This window comes from Phaethon aethereus (genome assembly GCF_964289735.1).
Source record: "Phaethon aethereus genome assembly, chromosome: 2".
In the NCBI taxonomy this organism is placed as follows: domain Eukaryota; kingdom Metazoa; phylum Chordata; class Aves; order Phaethontiformes; family Phaethontidae; genus Phaethon; species Phaethon aethereus.
The window spans coordinates 58906826-58932629 of record NC_138582.1 but is presented as its reverse complement, the minus strand read 5'-3'; the positions used below and the strand labels follow the sequence as shown (position 1 = coordinate 58932629).

The following is a 25804-nucleotide window of genomic DNA, read 5'->3' as shown; positions in this document are numbered from 1 at the left end:
GAGAAGACCATGAACACTGGAACACCACCAACAAGCATGGTGAAGCTATTAGTTACTTTTCTTTGATTTATTGGATAAGCACAAGTTCATTACAGCATATTCACAGTTAAGCTCTTCTTTCAGTTACTTCAGTTCAACTTGATCTGAGGATGATTTTTTTTTGTTCTAAATAACCATCCAGACTGTATTTAGCATTGTTATTCTTGAATAGTATTAGGTTGGCAAGGAAGTGTTAAATCACTGCGGTCAAAGGGTAACATCTGCAGTCGTTTCTGACATCAGATCTTTTCCAGTCATGGAAATTAGCAAGGCAGAAAGAGCATGCTCTTCATACGAATATCAAGCGTTATCCTATGGATATAGCCTTATAGCATTAACAGCCGTGGTGCCTCCTTTCAGGTTTGACAGGAGTCTGGTTCTTCCTCTTCTGCCTGCTCACTGGGGATTACTTTACAGCAGTAGTCTCTAAATACTGCTAAGCCAATACGTCATCCCTGAAGGCCACCTGATCTGATTTGTGGCCACAAGAGTTGAAAAGTTAAAGCTGAGGCCAAATGGGATAGTCAAAACTCTGAGAGGTTCATCTCTGTTAGTGGGTGGAAATGAGATTTGTCTTTTCTGTGCACAGCTATTTTTCTGCACCCACGCACACTTGTACATCCAAACAGACTGCTGTGGCACATCTGATCATCGCATTTAAAAAATATTGTACACCTCTTTTATTTTCTGCTGTGTCAGGATATGGGAATATTTCCTAAGGTGATATACTGCCAAGGAGGGTAGGTTTTGCTCTTTTGTGGGAAGAGGTAATTCATTCATAATTCTCTCTTTGCAGGAGACAAGCAGTAACATAGAAGATACACCTGTATTTGCCTGTGTTGCAATAATATTGTTGATTTAAGCTTTTTTTTGACTTTTTAATAAAGGAAAAATGGTTGAAGCAGCTAGTAGCCATTTGACTACTTCAGCAGGGAGCTTTCTGCCACCGCCTGTGCTGGACAACTTAGCTGCTGACCTGTCTTTTGGGCCTGCTGGAGTTGTCAGGAGGGATTTTAAATTGGCCACCTCTGTCTTCCTCAGCCTGGTGTATGCAATGAAGCAAAATCTCACAGGACTTCCCTGAGAGCTCCCCTTCTCTAGACCTTTTCAGTCATTTGAGGATAAAGGACAGTATATCTGCTTTTAGTGATATATATCTCTCTCTGTCTGGATGCTGGTAATTTATTACCACTTAAGGTGGTTTAATTTTGAGTCCAGTGGAAGAATTTTTACAAACATCTTTCTTTTTAAGTTTGAAGTCCTCCTACAACCTCTGAAAATATTTCCCAGTGAAAGATTCTGGCAAAAATTCTCACTCTTTTCAGCTCTTATTATCGAAACATCTTGCAATTCTGAAGTAATAACTGTTCTCACCACATATTTTTCTAGCTACATATTTTTCTAGCTTGTTTACTACTGGCGATGTGTTGCCTGCCTTTGTGCTGCTTATATAGCTGACCATAAAAGCAGCTTTGTTAAAAAGGGGAACAAAATATAAAGTCCACATTCCTTGCAAACACACATGCCCCAGGTGTGTGGAATTCATGGCGTGTGAATGGCGACATTATGGATGGAGCTCCCTGCTGAAGTACTGACAGAACATAGTTAATAAATCCAGCTAACTTTCTGATGTGACATCTGAACACTATAAAATCATAGCTTAAGCCAAGAATTACTGGGAACTGTGTATAGCTCTGTTAGGTATTTCTAAATTATTTTAGAGGTATAAAAATATGAAATATTTGCTTTTTCATTTTTTCCAGAACATTAGAGAAGGTGTACCCATACTACATCAAGGCTCCTAGTGATTCTCTGGCAAAACCCATAAAGCAGCTATTGACAGGTATGTGTCCAGACCATGGAAAACCATGGAGCGTGCTTGAAAGAAGTGCAACACAGCACTCACACTTTCACATAACAGCACCTTCACCGAGCTGTTATGGGGCACCTCAGGCTGAAATGCACTTAAAATGGGTTCTACCCGGTGCCTGCAAGCTTGGGGAGAGATGAGGTAATACAGTATAAGGCAGAAAATGCATCTGGATGTACTTTAGCTTTGTATTTAACAGTAAGGACGCTAAGGATGAAGTCCGGCTCCTTTCCTTCAAGTCTGCTTTCAGGAACTGCTTCCCCTTGTTTTCTGAGGAAGTGACGACGAGTTTCACTTCTCCGCATCTCCCTGCTACCTTACAGCAAACCGTCAGTAGTCCTGCATGTCTGCAAACGTAGCTCCTCAGCTTAAATAATGACACTGCAGGATTTTTTTTTTCCCCCAGCTGTTCCTTCCTTATTGGCCACAAAGAATCCAGTTTAGATAAATCATTGAATTTCAGAGTGCTATTACCCAGTCAGAATGCATACAGGTTCTCACAGACATACAGAATACAGGCACGCGCATGCACATACACGCATGTGAAAAACCTGTTGGGTCAGAAGAGTAGGAATGAGTCTTTATCTAAGAACAGTTTGCTCAACAGAGGATAAATTTGGCACTCAGGCGTAGTAGTAGCACTATGTAGTACATTACTGTACTATGTAGTCCGTTACTGCTCAAGGTTCAGTGAGCATGCTCAGAGTAATTGGGAAAAATAATTATTGAGGCTGAACCTAGCTTTATGAGTAGCAGTAAGTTATGAGTGCTTCGCTGTCTTTAATCAGGTCCTGTCCTAAAGAACTCTTCATTTGGGATTCTTCAAAAAGGCTTTAATGTATACAGTGCTAATGTACATTCCCCAGAAATCAGGAGAGCCAGAGTTCATCTCCTGTCTGTGTCATCAGTACACGTAATAGGATAGTATGCTTTTCTTGATATAAGAGAATAACATCCTTCATACCAAGACATAAATGATTTACAGTGGTAGATTCACTTTGGCATGTAGAAGCTGACCACTATCCCTCCAGGTTAAATGTGTTTCTTTAATCCTGAAATGCAGACATGCTGACTGTCGTTGATACCTTGGCCTGAAAATATTTAAATGAATTGACAGTTATACAGAAGAAAATGTAGGTGATATGAAACATTTTATTTATTTAATGCATATTCAGATGAGATTTGCAGAAGAAAAACCATAGCAGTCTCGATATTGTACTTTGTACAGAAATACTGCAAAATGGGTTTTAGGAAAATTATAATGAACCTTTACTCCTACATTGCTCAGTCATTTTATCATGCAAATGTTTGAAGTATCTGAATCAAACCAATTTGACTTATGCAATTCTTCCTGTGTATTAACCTTTCCTTTTTTCAATAGACTGCAGATGGGAAAACATTACCGTTTCCTTGGTCAAAAATGTGTCCGATGAGGGAGTTCGTGAGTGGTGGGTTTTGAATCAGCTTGGAAAAAGATACAAAACGTCTGAAGAGAGTCTTGAACTCTTCATATTTAGTGATAAAGTCAGTCCACCAAGTCTTGGATTCTTGGCTGGTTATGGGTAAGAAGGAATTTTTACGTAAAATTAAAATAATGTAGATAAGATGGAAGTCAAGGTGACTGTATTTGCTGGGTTTTGGGGTGTTTGTTATTTCTTTTTTGTTGTTGTAATGTTTGAACCTCCAGAAAAGGGCTTTTGTGACAGTTTCAAATTCATGCCCATTACTATTGTCTGTAGAAAGTGTCATATTTGTAAGGAATGGTGTTACCCTTGATGCCAGCTGTGGGAAAAAAGGCAGAAGCACCCTTCGCACAAATTCCCTATTGAAGCAAAATCATTCAAAGGATACTAGTTCAGCTACAGGTCAAGTTCTGCCCAAGCTCTGCCCAGTTTTGGTGACCTACCTAATCTTGTAGCCAGGACCCTGTATGTGAAGCAGTTACGAAATACATCTCCACAGACATAGGAAGGCAGGAGACTGTGCCTTCCTGGGACATATGCCCTTCTGGCATCATTTTGGAGAACTCCTCATAGAAGAATGAATTATCAGGGGAGGCCAGGTAAACATTAGTCTGTCACCACTGACATGTACTTAAATAAAAAATAATAGATATGAAACCAGACTTGCCTTTAGCAGCCAGCCATTGTGAGATTTCCTATTGTGGCTTCCAAGCTGTAGCGGACAGGACATGAGACCATCACTATCAGCGACTGGGGTTAAACCATTTAAGTCAGCAGCCTCAGCTGTTTATCTTCCCAGATTTCTGTTGTGTTTGAAAAGACCTTATTTTCCTTCAACCTGCAGCACAGCAGAAACAGAATCCTAATTAGAAATTAATGTTCGCTCAGCTGACAGACTACACTTAACCATGTAGATGAGCTCCCTCACACTTGGCTGACCCTTTTTGAAGGCATGGCTTGAACTCTGTCCTTTCTTTCTTTTCAGGATTATGGGACTATACGCCTCGGTTGTCCTGGTGATAGGAAAGTTTGTCCGTGAATTTTTCAGTGGGATCTCTCACTCCATCATGTTTGAGGAGCTACCCAATGTAGACCGAATCTTGAAGTTGTGTACTGACATTTTCTTAGTGCGAGAGACTGGAGAACTGGAACTAGAAGAAGACCTGTATGCCAAACTAATATTCCTGTATCGCTCACCAGAGACTATGATCAAGTGGACTAGGGAAAAAACTAATTGATCTCTTTGGTGTCACACTGCGAATCAAGTTGATTTCATCTGAATTTTAAAGGAAAAAAAAAGCACAATATTCTCTTAAGAGCTAAGCCTTTTATAGTTAGGTAGCAATGATTTTTTCACTGAAGGAGTCCTGGAAGCTACGGCCTTAGGAATCCATGCTGCCTTTCAAAGTAAGGATCAACAATGAAGAAGGTTGGATGATTTGTTGTTTTTAATGTGCCACTCCTCTACAATCTGGGGACTGCTTTGTAATTTAATCAACAAAAAGTTTGCATCCTTGTCTGTCTGGCTAATTTAATTTTCCAGACAATCGTTACCCTTAAAGAGAAAAGAAAGGAGTGAACCCACAGATGACTCCAGTGTACCTTCTTAACCCTTTCTGGAGCCATACAGATTGGATTGTGCAATATGCTGTTGTACATCACTGACTTTCAAGCTGCAGTAATGGGATGCTGACTAGCCTTCAGGACACCTGAGACCCAGGGTTGCAGCGGGAACTGAAGACATTCTAGCCATACCCATTTGTAGAAAAGCAGAGGTTTTGATGTACAAAGGACACTGTGGACAAACCTCTGTTAGCAGAAAGAAAACAAGCAACAATCTCTTTAAATGCCTTATTTTATTTGTACAGTCACAGAAGACATTTCCACCAAACATCAATGGCTTTTCTCAGGAAAAAAAAGCAACTGAAACTTGACACTTCATCGAGGTTAACTAGTGGCTAGAATAATTATGGTGAATTGTTGGGGTGTTCTGCTGGGCCATTCTCTTCAAAGTTACTGCTTTCCATTAGATGAGAAAAGAAAGTGAATTCAATGACCTAAGGAGCTACTTCATTTCTTATAACTCTTTAAAGACTGAATAGTGTGTGCTTCTCTCTGCTCCCCATGACATGCTTTTTCCCATTTCGATGATTTAAGGCAACTGTTGTTTTGCTGTTAGCTGATATTCCTCTTCCAGTGTTTCAGGTATAAGAAAATGTTTACATATTCCAAGTCACATTTTTACATCTGACACGGGGTTTTTTTAAGTTCCCAAATATAGGCATACATATGAGCTTGGAAAATGGCCTTTTTCTTAAATTACTCTTATTAGTGACACAAATGGCTCATTAGAGAACATTGTAGCATGAAAATTTACAATTGCAATGTAGGTTTCATTCCATGTTAAAAAAATTACTGAGAAAAAAAAAATCATTGAGTGGGTAGGGTATGTTAAAAGGGTATACTGTGTAGTTTTGATTCATTAATGACTTACTTAAAATAAAGCACATGTTGCAAAGTCATTTTAGAAGTATTTTTTCCTCTGCCTTTTTACATGAAATGGGAAAAGTTTGACATTCTTCTAACTCTGTGACAAATAAATCTCTTTCTTGTAGTTAGCTGCTATTTATTATATGAATGATTAGTTAATCACCAGAATGAAACTAATACAACATAATTTGCTGGCACATTTTACTGCAGGACTTCATAAAACAGCACAACCAAACGAAGTTGCAACATACTCTGCTGAGTGCTTCCATGACAAATGCTGTCTCATCCATTCTATACTGTGAAAACTAAGTTTTTGAGCACCATGAAGTGCACAAAATAAAAATCGCTTCATCATATTGTAACAATAAAATCATTTGGTGACTGGAACTCACTGGAAGACAACCTGATTTCCTCCAAAGTGTAGTAGAAAGGTGACTGCTCATACAGCCAGGCAGCATTCCCCAGTGGAAAGTTTTGCTCCATTTCTTCCATAGAACCTGTGAATGAAAATCAAAACATACAGGGCAGCCCTGATATAGGATCCAACAGGGATGCTAAAATGTCCTTTGTGGTTGGATGGATCCTCACCTGGGTGTTCAGTGATTTTAAGGAAAGCAACACTGGAAGGAAAAGTGTGAAGGGTGTAATGTGTTTCTAAAGGTACCAGCCAGCAGAACCATGCTGGCCACAGCTGGTCCTGGCTCCCTTCCTGGTTCCTTCTCTTTAACAGGCACTTCCTTTCTGGTGAGAAAAAATCTATCTATCTGCAGAATGAGCTGTACAGTTATTTGGGCTTTGCAGAAACGTGCTGCTCTTTCTTTCCTGGATTGATCAAACTTTGAAAATAAAAGGATTCTTCTGTTGGTTTTTTATTTATTTTTTTTAAAACAACCTATAGTCAAATTGGTGACATGGACTGGTTAACTAACTACAACAGGTGAAAAGTGTACTGCTGATGACCATCCTTTGAGCCCAACCATCCAGATAAGGTTGAACTGTCAGCCAGTTTCTAGTGGCATTCTTTAGGGAGTCAATATTGGGGCTGGTACCATCTAATATTTTTAATAACAACCTGGAGGACATGACAGAGTGGACTTTCAGCAAGTTTGTGGACCACACCAAATCTGTGTCTGGAGAGGTTTGTGATAACTGTGTCAGATGCCATCCTGAGGCATTAGGTGGACAGTTGTTACAGGAAGGGCCTGACTGCCTTTCAAGGTGGACCTCAAGATGCTGGAGAAATGAGCTGCCAGGTACTTCCTGAAATTCAACTAAGGCAAATGCAAGGTCCTGCATCTGAGGCCGATTAACCCCATGCAGCAATTCAGACTAGGTAGGCAGGTAGGGAACAGATTTACAATAAAAGGAGCCAGGGCCAGGAGTGTGAGTAGCACATGTCAACAATATGCCCTTGAGGCAAAGAAAACCAACAGCATACTGGGCTGCATTTACAAAAGCATAGCTGAAAGTCAAGGGAATTTATTAGTTCCCTCTATTCAGCATTTGTGAGACCACATCTGGAGAAGTGCATGCAGGTTTGGGGTCTCCAAAGCAAGAAAGACACTGACATACTGGAGTGAGTCTCTCAGAGGGCTGGAGGACACGACGTGCAAGGAAGGGCTGAGGGAGCTGTGCTTGTTCAGCCTTAAAAAGGAGAAGTCCAAGATGAGAGCTTATTGGTGTCTGCAACTGCCTGATGGCGAGGTACAGAAAAGGTGGAGCCAGGTTCCGCAGAATTGCACAACAGTAGATAAGAGGCAACACACACAAGTTGCAACAAGGGAGAGTCTGATTAAATAGAAGGAAAATTGTTTTCACCATGAGGGTAGTCAAACTGTGGAGCAAGTGCCTAGAGAAGCTGTGGGATCTTCAGCCTTGGAAGTTTTCAAAACTTGACAGACCCTGAGGAACCTGTTGTAACTGGCCATGCTTTGCATGGGGGGTTTGACCTGAAGCCTCCTGAGGTCTCTTACAACCTGAGTATGACACAATTTTAGGCTTCTGCTAGAGACACTGTAGCTTACCAAAGGCAGTTTATTGGCTGATGTAACAAATGCCTCCCAAATGTCAGAATAAAGTCATCAGGTCCAAAGCAACAATATAGTTATACAGAAATGCTTGTACCTACAGACATACCTTAGTAAGTCCATGTGTACAGTTTTTCAGATCTGAGCACTGCCAGGGAAGGGTTCTGTTTTCCCTTTTCCACCCTTGTAATCAAGAAATTATGGCTCAAAAGATGATAATATAAGCCCTTACCTATACAAATAGACTGTATTAGACGGATGGGATTAAATGACCTTTTAGAAGGTTACAGATCAGACTTAAATGAAACAGATTCTTGGGGTTATTTTCCCAAGTTTCAGGACTCCTTCCTGATTTGTTCAGTACAGGAGCAGCTCTTCAATGGAATAAGCCTAGGTAAGAAAAGAAGAAACAGCAAAATCCATTTTGTTTTATAAGCATCAGTGGTTTTACTTTCCTTACAGGACTTGATATTTTAGTGTTGCCAAAGAAGCTGCAGCTTCAAAGCTGTGCCAGCGCTGGTTTAGACTGGACATTAGGAAGCATTTCTTTACCAAGAGAGGGTCAAACACTGGAACATGCTTCCTAGAGAGGTGGTCAATGCCCCAGGCCTGACAGTGTTGAAGACGCATTTGGACAAAGCCCTTAATAATTTGCTTTAACTTGGTCAGCCCTGAATTGTTCAGACAGTTGGACTTGGACAAGATGATCTTTGTAGGTCCCGTCCAACTGAAATAGTCTAGTCTAGTCTAGTCTATTACTCGGTGTCAGCAATAACAAAATTCATGTCTGTGGTATTGTCACAAAAGATTTTTCCAACCTAGCCCACAGCCTTTGTGCAAAATTGTTTCTATATGGGGCTGAACTATGCCGATAGTCCACAAAACCCACCCTTGCAGAGTGCTGAACCTACGCTTTTCTGACTATTCATACTGTTAGAGGAGGACAAACTTCAACATAAGATCACTTTGCTTGAGGACTTGTTCAGTTGTGGTCTGGCAGTCTCCAAAGATGGCAATGTCACAACCCCTCTGGTCTGTCCCAGTGCTTAACCACCCTCAAGGTGGACAGAGGTTTTTGCCATATCTGTTTGCATTTCTTTCTTGCATCTTTGTAGCATGGCAACTTGTCCTTTCTGCTTGGGAAGCCACGATGTGTTTAAAGTGTCCAGCAGGCCATGCCTGCAGCCCCTCAGCTCTGCTTCCCTCATCAGAGGACCACTCTGGAAGTGGCCTGGCCACCAGATACTTCTTCAGATGCCCCTGACCTTGGCCCAATGAGATAGCTAGCTATCAGGTAACCATGGCTGTGAGGCCAAACTAAAGGAGAAATTCGCAAAAACACAGATCACCTTATGGTTACCACATATTAACAACATTGTGATTAATACAACCAGCCTGATGCACACATTTACCAGAGAGTACAGTTCGTCTATTTAGCTGGCAGAAACATTGCTTTCCAGGTTCTGGCAGAGGGCATGCTGATTCTGCTGTTCTTCTTCAGGAAATGGTGGCATGGCCTGTTTGAAGGTCCAAGATGGAGAACCAGGTACGGAGGAAGGAGGCCAAGTCTGATGAGATCTAGTGCTGGCACCCTTCCTTTGAGTTCTTCACACATTTGGCGAATACGCAGTCCAGGAAGTGTTTAAAGGATTTCCCGAGCGCTTGGCCATCACCTTTACACAGGAGCTTCACTTTACATGAGAGCCAGGAGACTGTGAAGGGATTTTATCTGATTCCTGTGGTGCTCTCTCCAAAATGCTTGAGCTCCCAGGGGAGCTGCTGCCTGGAAAGCACCCAGTGGCTCATTTCAGTAAATGTCACTGAGGTGCTGCATCAGGACAACAGCAACCACCCAACTGCTCCTGAGCAGATCAGCCTGCTCCCTTACATAAGGTGCCAGAGGGGCACCAGGTTGTCCCTGGGTCTGCTCCTGGCCAATGCTTGCAGCTTCCATGCACCTTTGCCATACCCCACGCACTTGTGGCCGCTCGCTTTATACCCCATGTTTTTATTCTCCTACACAGCAACCAGCGTCAGAAGATAAAAAGGCCATAATTCTTTGTGAACTGGTACCACACCACGGTGTCCCCAATTACCACTCTCTCCTGCAATTAAATAAATAAATGCTAACCACACCACCTGAAAACGGGCCCCTCGGCAGTTTCTGCCTTAGCTTCGCTCCTGCGTAGGAAAAGGGCACACAGCTGTGTGGCCGGGACAGTAGCCTGAGACCTGGAGCTGAATGCTGCTTTCTGTCTCCTCCCCTTCCCACAAACTCACCTTTTAAACTGAAGTAGCTGCTCTTTTTTTTTTTTTTTTTACACAGTTTTCTGGTGAGGTAAAAGGTGAGGTGATACTTTGCCTCTGTGAGAGGCAACACTCACTAGCCAGAGGGGGAAAAGGCCATCACGGTTGTCGGCACCACGTTGACAGAAAACACACTCTCATATCGACCGTCTCCTAGCAAACCCAGGTGGTTCCTGCAGCACCAAGCACTAAACTGAAGATGATCCAGTTTTCTGTAGCCTCAGGTTTGGCAGCCCTGACTCACTCACAGCGCTGAGCCTTCATCTTTCCACTACGTTGTGGAAATTGTGTTTTGGCTACAACAGTTCTGACAGCAGCCACGTGGTAGTGGCGAGCATCATCCCGCACTTCCTTCAGTGATCCCTGTTGTTGATCACGGAGTCCAGGCCATTCATTCCCATCCAGCCGACCTGCGCAACACGGCACTAATAGGACAGTCAGAGCAGGGACACGCGTGTGAAGCCTGTGGGCATTGTACCACTTGATTGTAAGGTGACAGCCACAAACCGACTTGGACTTCAGCTCCAAGAGGTGCCTCAATAGCAGCTTGTGTTCTCAATAAAAGCCAAGAAGTTCACCAAAAAGTTAGACTGAGGGGCTGAGCCCTGGGACAAAGCTGTGTCTCACTTGGGACTGACAGCCTGACCCTGCCCTGGTGCCAGGGAGGTGAGGCAGAGGCAAGGCTGGGGCAGGAGCAGCTCCCAGCCATGGCATTGCCTCCATTCACATGCCTTTGCACCATAACACATCAGCATTAGATTTGTGTCGCCAGTGCCTTCAAAGAGAAACAGGAGTTTCAATTAATTCTGTCCCTTTTTGCTCATTCCCACTGAAAAAAAAGAAAAAAGCCCCTTCACTTATCAAAGGGTTTTTCTTAAGGAATTTGGGATTGAATTTCATGGTAGGAGCAATGGCTAGGCAGGCTTCTCCAGGCAAAAGCTAAGCCTGCACTCCCAAGGCGTGGTTTAAATTGCCATGTACCTAAAACACAGCATTTATATTGGCCATTCCTTTATCTTTAGCCATTCCAGAAGACAAAACAAAACCCTTCATCTCTACTTTTTTCCTTTACTACAAAATAGCAGAATAACCACCTGCTTCTGTTCCCCCAGACCACAGGGGACAAAGAAACCTGCTGGCTTGCTTTCCCAGCCTATGAACGTATTTACTCCCTTATTACACCCATCAATGGTCCTGACCTAACTTCAGAAAACGGGAGCAGATTTCAGCTGCAGTATGTTCTCCTCAGCTCTACTTAGAAACCTGTGTGTGCTCACACACCCAGCGGTGTTAGTTTGTAAGTCAGTGCAAGGACGGACGCGCCGGCCACACACCCAGCGCAGTATCAGCAGGCTTCCCTGAAATCCCACTTGTGTGCGTGACAACACAATTCGTTCAGCTCCCGGCATTTCTGTAATCGAAGCATTCACGGTTGTCCCTGACTTGCTAAACTGGCTAATCCCTGGGCGATGCTGTGAGAGTAAAGCTGCTGCTGTTCTGCGTGGCACCGTGCAGTATTTAAACAGAGCGTTCCCACCCTGCATGCCTATGGGCTATTTTAGATCATTTTTTGTTGCTTCTTTCTTGAGAGGGAGGAAAACAGAGAAAATCTAATGCTTTATCAAAAGCTTGGAGAAAGCAAGGGCAAAGCAACCTGTGAGCATGCAACACGAAAGGCAGATTCCCCTTTTAATGGCCAAAAGAGCAGAAGCTATGAGTGCAATACGACCCTGCCCCACTGTGCTGAAGGGCTTCTCCTACAGGTTTTTGTAGGGCACATCATTAAGAATTAAGGTGGACACTTAGGACAGCAGAAAAAAAGCTGAAGGAGAAATAGTATTCAGAATCATTCAGCAAGATCCTATGATTGAAGGAGCTCCTTCAATCCTATGTTTCAAGTTGGTAAAGTTCATGGTATGAGAAATCATTCAGAACATAGCTTCAAGATTTGCCCGAGGGATGTGCTGCACAAGTGGAAAACCACGCAAGTCGTCACCAAAGACTTCTCCTTGCCTCTCCTGGCCTCACGGGCACCTCCCAAGGCCAGTTCCACTGAGTGCCAGAGCTGTTATTAAAATAGAAATCTAATGAAAATAATCCTTTACTATGGAGAATGGTTGGACAGTGACTGATGACCAGGGCACCCACAGACTCTCTCCCTCAAGAATAACTGAGACATTATTCACATACAAAGGTAACCCTGCTTCTCCCTCCCTAAAATGCAGGAATTACCTATATGCTTGTGACCAGCAAAATGCATGAAATGAAAATCCCAGTCCTGTCCCTGCCCAGGCTCTGAACTCACCAGATCATGAGCCCAAGCCAGGGTCAGTTATCTAAAGGGACACACCACACATAGAGCTCAGATGTATTATGACCATCTCTCCCTGCCTCCCCTCACCGGTAACATCACACGTAGTCCTTTCATTTCCTTCCCCTGCTCCTTTGTCATTGCCTTCAGCACCACTAAGGTATGGGATGTCACAACTGAACCCATGAGGATCTCCTGCTAGAGTAAAGCTCTCGGTGCCGTGGTTGCAACCCAAACCTCCTTCAAAGGCTTTGGTGAGACGATATAATTTTTCAGAGGGAATCTGGTCTTACTGTGAGGAATTTGACATCTTCACAGGGCCTGAGGCAGCCCATCTCTGGATGCCAGCTAATGCCTGCTATGCAACTTTATCCTCTGGTTGTGTATGTTCAAGTAGCAGCAACATACATACATGGACATTGGGCATCTGTGCATGTGTGTGCATGGTGTGTCTTCTTTTTCAGTCGCACAGGACTGCTGTGTTAGCTCTCATTAATTTTTCAAGTGCCTGCCTCCTGCAGCCCGGGCTGGGGCGGAAGAGGGAGCTGCCAGCAGACACAGACTGTGCTCATGACGATGTGGCCATCAGGCTCCTGTAACAAACATTTGGGGAAAGCACATTTTTAACGTGGCACCAAGAGTGAGGTAATGCAATAAAATCTTAATGAACCCTTTCAGCAGACATCTCTAAATACGTTGTAGAGACTAAACTTTGGAGGTCAAGACAATGTATTAACTACATATTCATCCAGTTATAAAATTCTGCCTGTTTTAATCAATGCTGGGGTGAGGCGAGAGGGAGAGAGAGACGGGATCAGAAAGCAGAGAGAAGGGCAGCTATAAAGCTCATTGCATTTCAAAAGGAAGCAAATGGAAGGTTAGGACAAAAATTGAATGCTATCTTCCTCCTTTTCAAAGGTGAAGGATTGTACCTTTCTAAAGGTACCTTTTAAAGGTCCAAAATACTCTCCCTCAAAATGTATCACAAAATAAGGATGAGCTCCAGATACTCTAAGCTTGGTACAACACCATGTTACCTGGCCTGAAAAAAGACAAATGGGATATGCAAAACTGCTTTCACTGGTTTTTATTCTTAGTGCATAGCTCACCGTCAGCTGAGCAAGGACATGGTGCTCACTGCTGACGACTTTAGAGATGAGAAGAAATACAGATGGAACTGCTTTTGGCCTTGTTATTCAACAGGAAAGGAAAAAAAAGAAAACAGATTAAGGAACAAACAGATGAGAAAAAAACCTCAAGGAATGCTTCTATCTACCAATTGTTTTGCAGGCCAAATAAACAAAGTATATTACTGAATTCTGCTTAAAAAAGGCACCTAGAGGACAAAAATTGTCACTTTTCCATGGCTCAACTCTGCTCAGTCTCTTCCTTATGCCTAATGAGAACGATGTGGCTCTTACTGCTGGGCTCTGTTCCTTGTCATCAAGTCTCGCATTTGCCAGCCCTCAGATCCCCTTCACTGCCCCTTAAAAACCTGCGTCAGTTCACAGCTGCCAGGGCCCTGCTGGGGAGCTGCCAAGCCAGACAGCCCACCTCCAGCCCCAGGTGCCCCCTGCACCGGCCGGCTCCCGCTCCTGCGCTGGCACGAGGCACCAGGAGAGACCGGGCAAAGGTTCTCCTTTGAGATGGCACCGTGGTACTCCCGCCCTAGTAGAAGGTCCTGTGAAAAAACTGAGGAAATCTAACAGAGAAAAAGATACGGCAATGCAAAACGAAAATGACTGAAGGTCATTTTTGTGAGCAAGGAGACAAAACGCATTTCAGATGGCTTTTTGAATCATTCTTTTTGATGTTTATCTATCATCTGAGCTATTTCTTTCGCAGTACTCAGCCCATCTGGTAATTAGCTCATGCTGTGTGGATTCAAAACACATCCTTAGTACTTTGTTGATGAAGTAATATTTCTTCTGCTTGTTTTGCCTAGACAGACTGCACAGCCATTTCTCCAGGGCTGCGGGATTTATGTAGCTACTTCAACTACTTTCAGTTTTAGAAAAAAAAAAAGTTGGTGGTCTTGGTTAGGGTCCAAATGACAGGAAGGGCGCTGGTCTCTGCCAGGGTTTCTGTCAGACGCTGAGTCTGCTGTGCATGAAGAAGGTGGATGCTCAGAACACAACCCTTGCATTTCTCTTTTTCCCTGCCATCCCTTCCCATGCTTGACCTCAGCTGACTGAGCATGGATTCAGATGGCTTCAACAACCAGGGAGGCAGGCATCCAGGAAGGTGTTCCTTGTGGTGAGCACCTGCTCAAGGTGTTCTGGGCAGAGGCTGGAGGCAGCAATCAAGGTAGCCAGTCCCAAAGAGAGGGTGCTTCCTTCTGCTGAGCTCTGTAGGAAACACCTCTGGACCAACAGTCACAGCTGCAGCCTGGGGAAACCAATTTAAACACCTGCAATCTAAGGTAGAGTCTTTTTTCCTGTGGCCAGGCTTGATGACACCGATGCACTGAGTTCAGGCTCCTAGACATGAAGTAAAGAGCAAGCCACGCAGAGCAGTGAAGATGGCACCTTCCCAGCCAACTACTTCTGAGCAATACATTGGAGCATTTCCTTGCAGCTCAGCATGGCACACTGAGGTTTCCTTCATTCCCAACTACAAGAGTGTGAGCTACGGAAAAAAGGATGAAGGTAATTTGGGGGAGGGAGCAGGCTGACTACACAGGCTCCAACACAACCAACTTGAAAGGCAGTAGAACCTATTCTAGGGTTTAGTGACTCAGGAAAGAGTTTTTCTGCCTTGCAGGTCAGGGGCTGAAGGAGTGCAATGAAACAGGCAGAGCAATTAACTTTTCTAAAAGGGCCCTCTAGATGGTGTACTCATTTTGAAGCTTGGCCTTCCTAGTCATGCACTGGCTCCCATCAGAATTATTCAACATGTAAATAGTTGTAAGCCTTCTTTACTGCAACACTTCATCTTTTCATATTAGTATAGGTCACATGGGCAAGAAAAGTCAATTATTTTACTCGGACTTGGGGCTGTAGTCCAACACAGTATCTGGAAGAAGAAAGAAAAACACACACATACATGTATTCTGCCGGTCACTTGTTGAAAAGAAGATTTTGTTGTTTGGCAGTAGAACAGATCCTAACTACATGTAGCAACAGGTAGGGAAGTTCATCAGTGAAAGCCCATGTCTCTGGCACAAGGGAACAAACTGCTCTGAGGACAACATGGAAGAGAGCTTTTTCATGCCCTCTGCATGTCCCTAGAGGCCATAGGGACAAACCTTCCTCCCTCCCTCAACTTGCATGCAGGCTGTATCCAGTGTATTTGCTCTCAGGGAAAAGTATGTTAAGGAATATGGATCATCACCAAGGCAGAATATGCACAAAACCAGCAGTAAGATAAAGCATTTAGAAAAGAAAATTAAGTTGTTATATATTTTTCTTAAGACCACACAATTTTTTTCTTCCTTTAGCACAAAAAGTTCTAGTAAGGCTGTGAAAACAAGGTTAAAAAACAACAAAAAAAAACCCCAAAAACCAAACCAAAACCCACACTCAAACATATGCTGAGGAAAGAAGAACAGTGATTTAACACTTATGCTCATGCTCCCTTACATGGCTCAGGGCAAAGCAGGCTGCCAGCTCATGCGTGCTCTGAATTGGGGGCACCTCTTTCCACTGACGACGCAAGCAGCCCAAGTGCTAAATGAGGGACTAAAGGATAGACCTAAAGTTGTGTATGTGAATACCCTCACCCAAACAGAGTTCTCAGCCCTGCTAGTTTTAGACATCTGGTGCAGCTTTCCATTATATTCTCATTGTCCAAGTTAAAGGTAAACACACAGCAACGTACAATTTCACTCATCTCAAATCATGTTGGCATCATTACTTGGATACTATGGCAACAGGTAATATGGAAAAATGATGCAAGGGACTGACCAGTCATGAGGGATTGTTAAAGAAAAACTAACCGTTTTAATTCTGAGAAAAAAATTGAATGCAACCACTGGTGTTTACAGAAATGTGTTTTCTGTTTCAGCTGGCAACACCTATTTCCAAAAACATTCCTCCTTTGCTATTACAAATTCATCTGGAAGGTCCACAAAGCAGAGAGTTTAGCCAGCTCTCAGTACACTGCATCTTGCTGCTGACTATGAACTGTAGCTTTTTTTTTTCCCTCACCAGTTTTCCCAACCTGTGCTTATGAAACCTATCAAGATGGATCAAAATAGATCAAGGACTGTTGTACCTAATCAACAGCATGATTTGGCCGCATTTCACCAAGATTCAGACCCTGTGAGTCAGCCTGAGCCAACACTCTAGTTTATGACTTTCAAAAACTCGTTTCCCATGGACTACAGTTGAATTCAATCAACAGATTAAAACCACCGTATTTTTGTGTGTATAACCCCAAACTCATATAAGTCCCACAAAAAAAGAGGCAGCAGTAAAGAGGAAACTGGAGGGGCAAGAGCTTTAAGGAGGGTGAGATGGGGGATGACTCTCAGCCGTGACAAAGACATAGCTCACACGGATTCTGCACTGCACCTGTCCTTTCTTTGCTATGCATGAAAGCATCGTGCATAGCTTTGCTGTGGCAGCCAGCATCACCGTCACAAAGGCACCGAGACTGACGGAGAGCAGACCTCTGTCCAGGTGCGCTTGACTTTCAGACAGGCAAACACTACCAGAGACAGGCTGCAGAACGGGGATATGGGTTCCCCTTCTCCTACCACCCCTGTTGGTATAGTCTAATGACATCATCTAAAGAAGGAAAAATAAACCTTGGCAATTCATTTCTCTTTTTTTTTTTTTGGTAATAAAAATAAGTGTGCAAGACTTGGCAAAAGGTTTTTCACTTGTATAGTTAGATTCCAAGCCATGTGGTAGAAGATTTGGTCCTTCATGCTGTTTAAAAAGCCATACATGCTTATGTTGTTGACATAACAATTAAGACATTTACTTGCAGGCGCTTATAGCCTCATTCAATTTATGTTTAATGGAACAGTAAGGTTGAGAAATTAGACTCATGGAAGTCAAAGAGTCTGAAGTATGGATTCCCAAAGCAACTGTAACTTATATCCCACTTTCATATAAAACCAGAAAAGAAGTGGCTCAGATGTCAAAAGCAGTACAATTCAAAATTTCTTCTTCTTCTTTTTTTTTTTTTAAATAGACTTTTTCAGCCAGTTGAATAGGAACTGAACTCTGAACCACATCTGATTATTTCTTTTTCTGGAAAGCACCCCTAGATCTCCACCCTCTCTCACAGTTACCAACCAACAAACCAGTGGAGTTGAACTCCCAGTACCTGCTGCCCAAGGCCATCCACCCTCCACAGGGCCATCTTTGGCAACCACAGCTATAGAGAAACAAGTAAAAAAAGGATTAAAAGCCACATTGAGCCACTGTAGTCAGTCAGTAGGCTATTTCTACTTGTACTCTTATACCTGGTCCTCCATCATGCACACTTCCTAAGAAACATCCACACCAGAAAAAAAACAACCTCTACAGAAAGGATGCCTATGACACATGACTGTACTGCACCTATTAAGAACATTATAAAGCATAAAAGCTGACCCCTTCCAGCAGTGATCACTAACACAAGTTTCCAGACAGTTACTATCAAGATTTAGTGCCATTCAATTCCAGGCCATAGAAAAGGTTTATACTGATCAACCCAAAGGTGTAAAACAGGAGTCTCGCCCCTCTCCTCATGAGAGCCCTCCTCCCACACACTCTCCTTCCACTTCTGGCACTCCCCAGGCTGCTCACTGGGATCCAGCTTGTGGGACAAACCTACATTTAATGTTGTTTCCTGACTCCAGATCTAGTCTCTGGAAGCAATAAAAACATTAAGCAGACTTAGGAAAAAAGTAAGAATAGGCAGAAGGAGCTGGGGTGGTTAAAGGGAGAGCCAGCTGCCATCTTCAACTACCTACTAAGTGGCTGTAGAGAGGATGGAGCCAGACCCTTCTCTAAGGTGCACCATGACGGGACAAGAGGCAGCACAGGAGATTCCTGTTAGATATGAGAATTTCTTTTTTTTACTATGAGGGACGTAAAAAACTTGTGGGATCTCTGTCTTTAGAGACATTCAAAGCTCAGCCAGACAGCCCCAAGCAAGCTGATGCAGGTATGAGCCTGGTCCTGCCTGGAGAGGGGCTGCCCTGGGACTTCCAGAGGTCCCTCCCAACACAAACTGATTCTGTGGTCCTTGCTTCTGTGTCCCACTTTGTGCTCTGATGGTTCACTGAGTCCAGCATCCTGCTGTGAAACTGTTCTGCTTAATTTCTCTCTCTGACTGCATCAGACTCTGTTTTTAAAGACATCTGCAACACAATATCTTCTTGCTCCATCTCCTGGGGAAGTGTTATTTCTTCAAACTTTATTCCTGCAGAGAGAGTGCTGGTTGCATTTAGGATGTAGCTATTACTTCTTAAATTTGTCCAGGTGCTGATTACAGCTGATAAAATGGCCAAGAGTGGTTTTCAACAGGAGTTACAGTTCTGTCAAAAACAACGTTTGGGTGAATCTTTGTTACTGAAGAAATTCTTCAGAACTCGGCAACAAAACCAGACACTGCAGTCCACTCCCCCAAAGTTTTACAGCCACTGCTCTTTCTGACGGTCTTCGCATGCCTCTCCCTTCCTTTCCATGCCCTGAGTGAATATTGGCTTGGAGGGTAGGAGGTGAAAAGAGGGAGGGGGGAAGAAGTTATTTTTGGCTTTCAACTTTTTATGGCATTCCTGTCCCATAAAACTCTTTGGAGCTGTGTGTCTCACCCCGGGTCAGACCAAAACCAGTTCTGAAATCACAGAGAAATTTCTTCATGAGACGCAAGTTGTTCAGCTGCCAGCTGGTAGCAATAATGTCCCAAAGCACTGATCCACTCGGGGCCCCGAGCCGGCAAAATGCAGGCACGGAGAGCCTACGGATACAAACTGCTTATAAACCCATGGGATGCTTAAGCCCACATTCATCTCTGAGGCAAGATTCCCTCGATGGCAGTTTTCCTTGACTTGAAAGGGCTGAGCTCAGAGTCCTTGTCCCGTGCAGGGCGGCAGTCTAGACATGACGGCGTGGGTGGGCGAGTGGGGAGGCGGCAGGGAGGCTGGCAGCACGGGAACTGCCTTGTGCTTTCTTCCAGGAGGCTCCTCCACCCTTCAGCCATCCCTCAGTGTTGCCACGGCACCACAAAGCATCGGCCCTCCCGGGCCTAGGACGATCCTTGTCCAAACGTTTAGCCAACACATGAGACACAGCGTTACGACAAGAAACACACTCCTCAGAACAGACACTGAGTTTTAGGGAAAGTTGAATGAAGTATAATTGTCTAGCCAACATAATTGCATAGCTCTCAAGAATTGCCTTCTCTCTTCACATCTTCAGTATCAGCAGTGCCCACTGAAAGCAAGATCAAGACTCCTAAAAAAACTCTTTGGAGGCTTCTATGGCACCGATTCTCAATGTATCTTTTAAAAGCTTGAAGTTTGCTTACTAGAAGTACCTAACAAGCAGAGGTGCAAGCCCTGGAACAGAAGTGGGTTTTAGGGAACAGGTCCATGACATAATTTCTCAGGGTTGTTGTTTTTTTTAGTTAGTTAGTTTTTATCTTTTTTCAAACAGAGCCACTCAAGTTAACTGAATTGTCATCACATACGCCTCTCCAGACACCATTCAGCACCTAATCAAGTGGTAGGATTATAAATACCATGTGTTGCAGCAGTGGCTGAGCCTCAGTCGTCGAAGGTTAGATTGTCTTTACAGCTTTGCACCAGTGGGATAAAGAAATTGCACAGGAAAGCAGTGATTTCATTGCATGAGGCAAACACCACACAGAAAATAATTAAAGTTTACAGAAAATGTGGGTTATGTGAGTCATGCAAAACACATCCTTTTTGCTCTGCTTCTTCAGTAACATAAGGCAGAAGTGACCTCTGAGCTGCTGAATTACAAGTAAAATGGCAAGGTAAAATGACAAGGTAAGCCGATCCCTGCTTAGGTAAAGCTCTCTGGCTCTCTCTGGGAGACAGACACAGTCTCTCCAAACTACTCACAGAGTTGAATCTTCATAACTGAATGAGCAGGAGATCTTATAGGAAAACAGAGGATATGGTTTTTACTTGTGCTTGCTAACTCTTTTGAAATAACCTTGATAGAAGAATTAAATGTCATTTAGAGGGGGAAATGTATTATTTGTGGATGTATTGCAATAAGCAGGGGAAAAAGTGGGTACTTCTTCAGCATCCTGGAGATAGGCAGCTCCCCAAAAGAGGAATGAGCTAGCAGCAGGGAAAGTAGATGTTGCTGGGTGATGTGTTTGTTTATTTTTAATTGGATCCCAGAGATCATAAAGAGATCGTCCAGCTGAGCTGGAACCCACTCCTGGGGTTTTTAGGAGTTTAACAAAAAGCCTGCAACTGAGAAGAGAAGCCCAGATCTCCTTTTTGGCCAAGCATTTTTCCAGGGCTAGTAAGGGGAGTTGCCCATTCTGGCTTGTTTAACTTTCAGGCTTACTTCCAGAGCCAGCAAGCTTGTATGGCTGAGTCTCTCTGTCCTCACCACTAGCAAATACTTTGTTTATTTGCAGCTGCCATGCTCTAAGATAAACCAGATTGGTAAGACTTATGTGAATGTGAAATACTAGAGCTAGTCCTAGTGACAGCCAGCTGAACAGACCAGGCCAATGCCTATATGAAGTGGCTGGCACCGCCTCGTAATGAAAACAGAAGGAAAGCGATTCAAGCACCAGCCAGACCTTCCTCTGGAATACACAAATCAATGGGAGCACTAGAGATGAACATACAGAAGGAAAGGCAAAGAAAGGATGGAGGCCTGGTATCAGCTAGGATCAGAAGGCAGTGGCACAAACCAGTACTTGAAAGGCAATCATTGCATGCAGATTTTACATGATCATAAAGAGACTTAGTTTTTGATGTCCCATATACAAGCTCATCTGCAGAAGTGACATTGTAGAGTGCCGTAATTGACATAATTTCAGTGAGTCTCAGCCCATGAACCTCTATTTTTTGGATCTCTCTCCTCAGTCTCATACAGCTTTGACCCCACATTTGCACATTCCAGCAGCTGTTATATTTTCTTTAGCGTTCAGCCTTCTTCAGCTTTCATCACAATGATCTCTAATCTGTTTCAGATCTGATCTGGCAAAGAAATCCACATTGAAAAACTGCGTGCAACAGCTCCCTAAAGTCTGCAGGTCTTATGAGTTTGGAGGACTTCCAGCCTTCTCCCAGGGACTCCCCAGTTCACACTCAAAGAAGTTGCAGACAATTGGGCTGACGTTAAATAAAACTGAACTCCTTAATTCCCCAAGGTCTGGAATAAAAAGGGAAAAATACATATAGATTTAGGCATATGAATAATTATGGAACATAGAGAGAAGAGCTTCAGGTGGCTAGTGGCATTTGCTGCTGTCACAGCAGGATGGCTGATCCCAGCTCAGCTGTGGCCATAAGCAATTTGCTGGCCTCAAGGTCCTTACAGGAGAAAACCACAAATTTTGTTGCAGGAACTTTGTGTTCTCAGATAAATTTGGGGAGGGGGGGAACCAGGGGATGGGCTGGCACTGCACATTTAAGTCTCACTTCTGAGGGAAGAAGTGTTAACAGCAGTCTTAATTAAGAAGAAAGGAAACTATATGATAGCCTTCAGCAGTGAAGTTCCCCTCCATATAGTCTCATTCATAGCAAAGCCTGGGGCTATGTGGTCTCTCCCATTAGATATTGCACATAGCCACCAGGCAAGAACACAGACGTGCACAGCCATGTAGCACAGCTTGGGAAAACACATTTGTAACTTACTCATGTGCATGATGTGGCATTCTGCAGCATATTTGAGTGACGCTGCATTAAAGAATTGCGCTCTCTGCTAATGCAATGCATATATTTATATATATAACATCTGTTCATAGGTATTGCATATATATAGTCTATAGATTCTTTACAGTGGCAGGTTTATAGTATGACTTTTTTCAGCAAAGGCAGAAGTTTAAGTAATTTGTGATTAAAAAAAAATAAAAATCTCTGATGTTCCCTCAACGGACGTTACTTAGGGAGTATTTAAGAATATAGTGGATGGGCTCAGTTTACTTGGTAACAGGTCTCTTTTATTAGGAGAATCCCAAACACAAGCATTTTAGAGCAGTCCCCCCGCTCCAGTGACTCGTGTCAGCAACGCAAGGCAGTTAGCAAACACTTGGTTCTATCCAGACCAGCAAAGCAAGGTCCAGGTAATGCACTGAAAGAGTGCAAGCTGACAGATTCCCACATTTGCTGCTTTTTTCCAAAAGGTATAGATATCACAGAGACACACAGAGACACCTTATTCTTCACATGAAAGATTCAGTCTCCAAGGTCAACTCCACAAGCCTGTGCATAGCCATCTCTGCCCCACAGCTTCTGGTAATCACAAAGCAGTAAAAAGGACTCTGCAAAGTTCAAAACCAAAGGTGACGTTCAAAAAATCTCTCATCCTACCAGAGACAGACTGTTCCCCTTCTTCCCCAGCAGTTGGTGCACATAAACAGCTACTGAGATGTGCCACGCCAGGTGACATGCCTCTCCACAGGATGGTTCAGCCCCACTACGATCCAGCTGGAGAGAGCCATGACACATTCACAACCAGACACAGACAAGCTCAGTGCAGTCTTGGACCAAGCAAGAACAACGGCCAACTTTCCAGTTGGCCTCAGGTTTAACAGGAGGCACTGCAGCTGCAAGAAAGGGACTGCTTGCTGGATAAAAGGATACGATGCTTAGATGAAAAGAAGTCAGTTGAAGCAGGACGACAAAGCCAGCCTGTGCAACGACGAGAGGCTGGGGAACAGCTCAGAACTGATGGACTGCAAGTCTGTTTTCATGAGCCTGGTGGCTGTGCACAGTGTAGGCTGAAAGATCACTTGGTTGCAAACATCACTGCAAACGAGAACTTTGTTAGAGAGCGCTGCTGCATTCTTGCATCACTTCATAACCAAGACTGCTGTTAACACTTCTTCCCTCAGAGAAGAACAGAAAAACAAAAAAAACCCAGTATTATTACTTTAAATTAATGCAGATCTACAAGCTACATCCAGACAGTAACAACACACAAATCAAAATGATACTGAAATGCAGGAATTTGTAATCCAACATCAATTCATGCAGAAACCTTAGCTTTTCATTTTTACAATAATAGGCATTAATGACTAACATCTTCAGGTTTGAAAACCTAAAACAAATGATAAAACACCATCTGAAATAATATAAGCCTGATACTCTGGAGAATAATGTACATCAATTTAGCTTCCTACATAAAATTAGTACCTACATGCACTGTAGCCCTCTAATAGAAATGACTGCATAGTCTGAAGATGTTCCTACAATGAGTGGAAAGGGCTTCTTCCATTACAAGATACATTAACGATATTAGTATATACTGCTATTATTAAGTGGCTGGTGCAGTGATATTATGTTAAAAAATTGACAATAAAAACTTTCAGTAAGTGAAAACTTAATTTCCACCTTCACCATATACTTGATGACTCCGAAGTCTCATTTAACTTTGGTAAGCACTCCATCAGCTTGGACATGAGAGCTCTAGCCTTTAAAAATAATAAGAAGAAAAGCCATAGCTACACACACAAAAGATGCTGAGCATCCCGGACACGAAAGAAAGCAACAAAAGAGTATAAGCCTGCTGACAGCAGTCTGCACAAAGGCAGCTTCACATGCCTCATGTAATGAGTCGGATTTAAAGATCAGTAATGTAACTAAGACTTAAGACGATCTGTGAACATGCAAAATAATGCTAACTGCACACTGTACCACTAGTCACACGAGTAAACTCTTTCATGCAACTAAACCAAAGTGCTTGAAAGGATTCCTGCCCACCCCAGAGGAATTCTCCAGATATTGTATGGCTATGAAACACTTCTAGAACAGAATCTTGTTGAGTGTTGCTAAGTGCAAAGATATCATAGGGCTCTCTTGGGACTCCTCCTTGCAGTAAAATTTAAATGTCTATTTTTCCTGTTAGTGGTGTGTCCACAGCATTAGCACTGTAGTCTGGATCCAAAGCACAGGACTCAGGGCAGCTTCCCAAGCGTCTCCCTCTTACCAAACTCTGATGTGCTGATGGGGTGATTTTGTAGCACGTGAACTGAATCCCTTTTGTATGAAGCTAATGCAGAGGGTGCACTGTAGGTACACATTTAATGTGCTATAACCACTTGTAGGCAATTCAGTTCATGGGACCAGATTTCTTCTGACTTCAGCCCTTTCCCCTCCTGGGAGGAGGTGTGACAGGGTCAGGCATGGAGAAGTACAGAAGATCCACAGGACCAGGCTAGAGCTAGGTCACTGTAAAACACCCAAATCACATATGATGTCAGTGCTAAAACCTTGATACTGATTGTTTCATCCCACTGATGCATCCTTACTGCCCCACCCCATTCATAGGTGTGGACAGGAGGCAATAGGAATCCTCGATGATTTTTTAAGAACATCGTCCCCTCAAAGCAAAAGGTTGAAATGATGCTCCAGCTCCAGCCTTTGGCCTCTGCACATTTTCAGTTCATCCCCACTGCCTCTCTTTTCTCTCCAGCACTCCAGCACAGGGTGTTGCAGATCACTGTTGCGACAGTGTGACTGAGGGTGGGTAGATCCGCTGTCCTTTCCTTGAGGGAAAGTCCCACAGTGCCCCTTCCTATAACACACCTGAGGGAAGGCACTCCCCAGCTTCCCCTGAAGTCAGGACTTGCTTTATTTTGGTGTAAGCAAGTTCAAGCTCAGGATCTAAGTGTTTCAAGCTGTCCTATTAAGCCCTGGAGAGCAGCGATACATGGGCATTAAAACATGTGCCTTCATCAGGCACCTAGAGTAAGCATTAAATGCTTTGCTAACCTCTCAGCGTACAAAGCTTTTGGTCTCAGGACCAAATCCGTTTGCTCTCCCAACAACCAGCAACTCTACTCTCTAGGTTGAAATACATCAATAAACCACATTCAGAGGTCTTAGACCAAGTCAGATTCCCAAAGCAACATGACTTCTAGAAAGGAAGAAAACTCTTTTCAAGCTCTTGTGGCTGGAATACTTCATGGCAACATTATAGCTACAGCAAATTCCTCTCTAGGAGGAAAGATTTCAGGCAAAAATGAGAGAGAGGATTTGATTTATAATGGAAAATAAAGTTAAAACTAACGGGCCAAGTTTTGCTTACACTGAATAATACTTAACACCTACATAGGAAAATTCCCACTAACTGCAGTCAGAGCAGATCTGAGTCTTTAAACATGCAGTCTCTGCTTCAGCTCCAGAATAGCAGTGCTAAAA

At 43.3% G+C, this 25804-nt stretch overlaps 1 protein-coding gene across 1 annotated transcript in view; it reads left to right on the top strand.

Moving 5' to 3' along the window:
• PIEZO2 (piezo type mechanosensitive ion channel component 2) overlaps positions 1–4610 on the top strand; it is a gene marked incomplete at both ends in the record, with an annotated part of 313493 nt that extends 308883 nt beyond the window's left edge. The window contains 3 exons of the mRNA XM_081996437.1: positions 1803–1882; positions 3291–3471; positions 4358–4610. Of these exons, the coding sequence (XP_081852563.1) occupies positions 1803–1882; positions 3291–3471; positions 4358–4610 (514 nt within the window). The remainder of the gene's footprint in view (positions 1–1802; positions 1883–3290; positions 3472–4357) is intronic.
• Between the last annotated feature and the right edge of the window lie 21194 nt (positions 4611–25804).